The sequence below is a fragment of the Calliphora vicina genome, chromosome 1, assembly GCF_958450345.1.
Source record: "Calliphora vicina chromosome 1, idCalVici1.1, whole genome shotgun sequence".
Lineage (NCBI taxonomy): Eukaryota > Metazoa > Arthropoda > Insecta > Diptera > Calliphoridae > Calliphora > Calliphora vicina.
The window spans coordinates 110,723,374-110,729,373 of NC_088780.1; the positions used below are offsets into that span (position 1 = coordinate 110,723,374).

At 26.0% G+C, this 6,000-nt stretch overlaps 1 protein-coding gene across 1 annotated transcript in view; it reads left to right on the top strand.

Annotated features, from left to right (window-relative positions):
* put (punt) overlaps positions 1-5,791 on the top strand; it is a 32,018-nt gene extending 26,227 nt beyond the window's left edge. The window contains exons 6-8 of the mRNA XM_065515513.1: positions 2,875-3,077; positions 3,165-3,257; positions 4,061-5,791. Of these exons, the coding sequence (XP_065371585.1) occupies positions 2,875-3,077; positions 3,165-3,257; positions 4,061-4,246 (482 nt within the window). The 3' untranslated portion in view covers positions 4,247-5,791. The remainder of the gene's footprint in view (positions 1-2,874; positions 3,078-3,164; positions 3,258-4,060) is intronic.
* The last annotated feature ends 209 nt before the right edge of the window (positions 5,792-6,000 follow it).

The window sequence follows — 6,000 nt, forward strand, 5'->3', positions numbered from 1 at the left end:
CAATTTAAAAAATATAAATTTTAGTTTAAATATAAATGAATTATATTGGCTTAGTGCTGATATTTGTAATGTGCCAAAATATTGTCCCAACACTCACCTTAAAGTATATCAATCTGAGTTATCCATGTAAACCTTGTAATTCAACGAAATTTGGCATAATTTTGGTTAGATTCGGTCCAATATTTCTCCTAGCCCCTATAAAACTGTCCTATCTGAAAATAGTTAAGCTCTCATAAATATATTAGTTATAACCAAATTCAGCATAAATAAGTTTTAAATAAGCCGCAACACTAAATTTATAATCATCTTCTCATATGGTCGGGCTTGACCGACTATTCCTTCATACTTGTTTGTTACTGCTTCATAGCGACGATTCATTAAAACAATTTCTGCCTTTAAATATTTTGCCATTCTCTTATAACCGCATCTGATCGATTGAGTCCTAGAGTTGTGTTATTGTCGTATGGATACATAACATTGGCCCCGAAAAACAGCGCCACTCCACATCGTTATCTTGAAATTCATGTACCTAAGTTTTGTATTTTGTGTTAATAGAAATTTGTTTATACTGCTGGGAAAAAGCATGCCAAAAACTAGAAATCAGATTCTAAGGAATTCTTAAGATACTGGTTACTTTTACAAACTATATAGCCTATTATCTAATAAATTTTTACTTCAGATATTTTTATTCAATGTATAAAATATATTACAATCTGGTGATCTAGTATAATACAGATACGTATATGTATATAATTTATCATATTTTACAATTATATTTGAGGGATTCAAACGGTCTGCTATTAGGTCGTATTGTCATAATGTCGTAAAATATGTTTTTAGTTTAAACAAATTCTTGTTGTTCTGCAAACAAAAAACTGTTATTTTATGACAAACCAATAAACATAGCTCATTATCATTTTATAGCACTTTTACTAAATAATATCTAAAATATCACCCAATAAGAAAAAACTAAAGAAAATACAATTGAAGTTTCTATGATTTACAATATATAAAACTAAGGCTTAATCAATGCTTAAATATATTTTTTTCATACAAATTAAAAATACGTTATCTTTGATTAAATGTATTAAGTTACCTGTTACAATACAAAAACCACATACATTTTGTTTTTGCTTTTTACCCCATCAGACAAAAAATAACAGCTGTATATGTATAAAGTAAGGCGAATTTAAATTCTGGAATAAAAACTGGAATTTAACAACAAAAACTCGTTAAGACTCGTCAGCTGTATAAATTCGCATTTACTAAGATGTATTTTATAGGGTATCCAAATTACTAGATTTTTCCTTTGTTCAAATAATTCGATTACATGTTTACAATTAATCAAATGATTTTAAATAAAGTAATAGATAAAACTTTTCTCTTTGTCTGTCAAGTCGTATTGTCTAAATCCATTTTTAAAAATTTCACAGATTTCATTTTGATTAATATTACTTATTTTATCATATACTTAATAACAAATGTCAATTGTATATCGTAGTTAATATATAAAAGCGATTCTGCCAATATTTCACCACCATATTTAGCTGCCCGTCTTGGAAGGCTAAAATGTATGTTTCTGTCTGTTAGCGTCACAGCCTAATCACTACTATGTATTACTAATTGTAGCTATTGTAGTTTAGTTATTACTTATCGCGTGAGTTAATCACATTCGCAAATAGTTGGATTGCTTAATTTATATGCGGTCTTGTAATGAATTTGTAATCGTGTTAGTAATATCAAGAAGTTTGTCTCTTGGTTTCCAAACGAAAAATTTAGTAATATGTACATATTTCAATTATCTTTGTTTAATTTTATAAAAATAAATATGTGAATTCCAGGAATTTTAACGGTATACATTAGAAATAAAGAATTGAATTTGTTCTTAAAAACACTTGTGCTTTTAGTTTAAAAATCTTTAAAATCTACAGTTGAATACCTTGGGCGCTTCACCTAACACTATTTGTTTTGCATATTTTGCAGAATGAGCTAATGAACCAAATTTTCAATTGTTTCAAAACAATATATTTTTTTTCGATCAGAATAATTCCCTATAAATATTATTTAGACCACGAAAATTGTAAAAAAAATAAAAATGAAAGCAAATATATTTATTATTTTTATTTGATTATTCTTTCTAAAACTATTCGAATTATACGTCATTCGAAAATGATAATTTCTACATTCTTCAAATAATTATTTATAAGAAATTGTTCGATTAGTATTTAAGTATGTTGTAGTTTGGAATAGTAATTATTGAAAATTAGCAGAATAACTTTAGTAAGCAATAGATAGATATTAGACTTAAAAAAATCCAGTATGTATTTCAGAGCAATATTTAGATAAAAGAAATGTAAAAATATTTATTTTATAATTTATTATTTTTTATTTTATTAATTTTATTAATTAATAAAGTAAAAATAACTTCAAAATTAAAGACAATTCCAAGACTTAGTATTATAATTTTCGGTGGATATATCCTTTTTTCATTATTTATGTTTAATTTCTACTTTTTAATTAATTGGTGATTGGTGTCAAAATTAAAAAAAAAATAAAAAATTATTTCAATATTTAAAAAAGGCATTTAATAAACAAGCATGAGCACTATATTTTCATTTCATTTGTAACACAAAAAAAGAACAAGTGCCTTACTAAAATGTTTACTCAATTTCCCTTATTTCATTGTTTTCTTATTTGTGTTTTTATTGGTGCAAACAATTTTTATTTACATAAATTAAAATTCAATAAAATGAATTTACTAACAAACTAGCATGAAATCAATTTCATTTTCATTTAATCAAAAAATGTAATAACTATTTAAAACAAAAATAAATAAATAAATTGTGAAATATTTCTAAAAAAAAAAAAATTAAGGCAAACCTTGTGGTGACACACATGGCCAGGTGGGCACAAGACGTTATATGGCTCCTGAAGTCTTAGAGGGCGCCATCAACTTCAATCGTGATGCTTTTCTACGCATAGACGTGTATGCCTGTGGTCTTGTGCTGTGGGAAATGGTGTCACGTTGCGATGATACTGGACCTGTGGGAGAATTCTTATTGCCATTCGAAGCAGAGGTTTGATATATCAATATAAACTAAATATTTAATATGTATTTTTGTTTTAAGTAACACATTTATATATGGTTTTCTTTCAATTTCCAGCTGGGCCAAAGACCTACCTTGGATGAAGTACAAGAGAATGTTGTGATGAAAAAATTACGTCCACAAATTTTAAATTCATGGCGTTCACATCCGGTTAGTATAACAAATATAACACTACTACTACTACTAGTGCGCTATATTCGACTGTGCTGAATCTTTTATACCCTTCACCAAAGTATAATTTAAGAAAAATAATGCTGGTGAAAATTTTTTTTTTTGAAAGAGTTTAGTGAAAAAATTGGGTTGAAAAAAAATTTCAAATCAAAATTTGATTTTTTCGATTTTAAATCGAAAAAAAGTTTTTGATTTTGGAAAAAAAGTAAAATTTTTATTAAATTTTTTTTTTTCGGAAGATTGAAGAAATAGCTATCTATACTATTTGAGACACATTTTGCTAAGAACAATATGTAATAAGTTACATGGTTGAGAAAAAACAAATGTCAAATTTTTAACCCCTGTAACCCCCAGTAACACGAAGTCTGGTTATTTGTTAACTAATAGTTATACTGACAGTTTTCATACAAAAATAATTTTAACCGACAGTATAACTATTAGTTAAGGCATAACCAGACTTCGTGTTAATGGGGGTAACTCAGGCATATCTTGACCGATTTTGTTGATAAATTGTGTCTGAATTACTATCCAATAGCACTAAACTTGGTGCAAAATGTTATCCCGATCGATCGGGATATATAGCATCCGCCTGTCTGTTGAAATAAACTTTCGGAAGTTTTAACTTACAAAAACTATTGATACATTAATATGTCGGGTATAGTCCTGGTTCGATTGCTATTTAAAATCGACACGGGACATTTCTTTTTTTTAACATTTTATTGACATTGGTGCTTGTTATGTTTGAACAAACTTTACTTAAAATTAAATTTTCTACATTACAGGGCATCAGCATTATCTGTGACACAATGGAAGAATGTTGGGATCATGATGCCGAGGCTCGACTCTCCTCCTCCTGTGTTATGGAACGTTTTCTACAACTGCAAAAATATCCCACCACAATGTTAATTAAAACCAATACCAACAATATCGTGGTCGATGCAAAAGATTCTAACAATTTAAGTTTATAGAACAGGTATTAAATCACTCTTGTTACTAATTTTAACTTCCACACAATCGTTAAGTTAGAATATAAAGTGCACACAAGAGTGATACAAAATAACATATTAACAAAGGCGCGCCACAAAATACAAAAAATATTAATAACAATTATATAGAATTTTTTGTTTGTTTTAAAACTAATTAAAATAATTGTTTTGAGTTTTGAACCCGCTCCTCTAAGTCGTTATTACGAAAGAAATATATACGAGTAATTAAATAAAACCTATGCTAAATTTACTCAAATACATAACTAGTTAACTTTTTTACTGTCTTATAACATAATAAAATTATGTTAGTGGGATTTTTAAAGAAAAAAAAAGTTTTCTAGACTTTTGAGAAAATAAGCTTAAGGGAAATATGTTATAGAAATTGTTTTCCTTTACAATTTTACGACCCTGGAGGGATCATTGTTTTAGAAAATTAGTTTCTAAATCATTTGAGAAACGTTTTTATATGAAAAATGCCGCACAATGATGGTGTAACATTTTTTGTATAACACGATTTTCATAATGCTTTTACTATTTGTTTTATAAATTACAATACATATAGTTTTATTTGTCACGAAAGTAAAAAGTAAATAAACAAAATATAAACATAAGAACAAATAAATATGTATAATACATTTTATGTCAGTCTTGTCTTAACACAATTTCAAGCTAAATAATCAAAATTTATAGGAAAGTGAAAAGTTAATGCTGGAATTAAAATTTATAAAATAAATTCTTATGCCGTTATGAGGTTTTTAAAATCATACAACAATTAAACAAAAATATAAATATTTGAAAGGAGAATTAGTGTAGGTGTTGGTAGAAATCTATATAACACAGCTACTAAAAATGCTGTATACCTCTTAAACACGTTGTCTGCTCATTTGTACATTACTTTCTGTATTACATCTTTCTAAATCATAAATTATCTTCAACTTTCCTATAATCTTCACCACCTAATTACAAAAGTTTAGACAAGACTGTGTTAAGTATTTAATAATTAGAATTTTTAACCGAAAAAAAAAACAAATATGCAGCTAAGTTATACAAAATAAAGTTAAAAATAAAAATACATTTATATATTAAGATTTATTAACATATGACTGATTGATTAGAAAGATGAAAAGAAAAAAAGAAATATTTTATTTAAAAAATAATAATAAAATAAAACATTAATCCCGATTCCTATATTGAGCAACCAAATGCCATGTCTCTCGTCTACCATAAACAAAAAATCCCTTGTTAGGATTTTTTTCCAAACCACTTTGACTCTTAACAAAATAACCTAGTTAATAGACCTAATATTATTAATATTATATTGTTGTTTTCATTTAAATAATTTAGTAGTACTTTTTATTAGATTATAGTTTAAAATTTTTCCGATATTTTTTCTACAAATATGATGATGTTATGTTGTAATTCATTTCTTGTGTTTTAGTTAAATATATTTTATTTTTATTAAAATTATTGGTAATTTCTTAATTAATTTTTTTTTTGAGCTGAAATAAAATTTTATTTTTCCAACAATGTAAATTTGGAAAACGATATTTTTTAAAAACGGATTTTATTGAAAATTTCTATTTTAAAAAGACGACTTTCAAGGCTACTGTTTCAAAAACTACTTTTTTAATAAGGCATATTCTTAAAAATGTAGTATTTAAAAAATAAGTATTTTATTTGAAAAGGTACATTTTTAAAATGGAATAATTTTCAAAGAATATTTTTAAAAATATAAT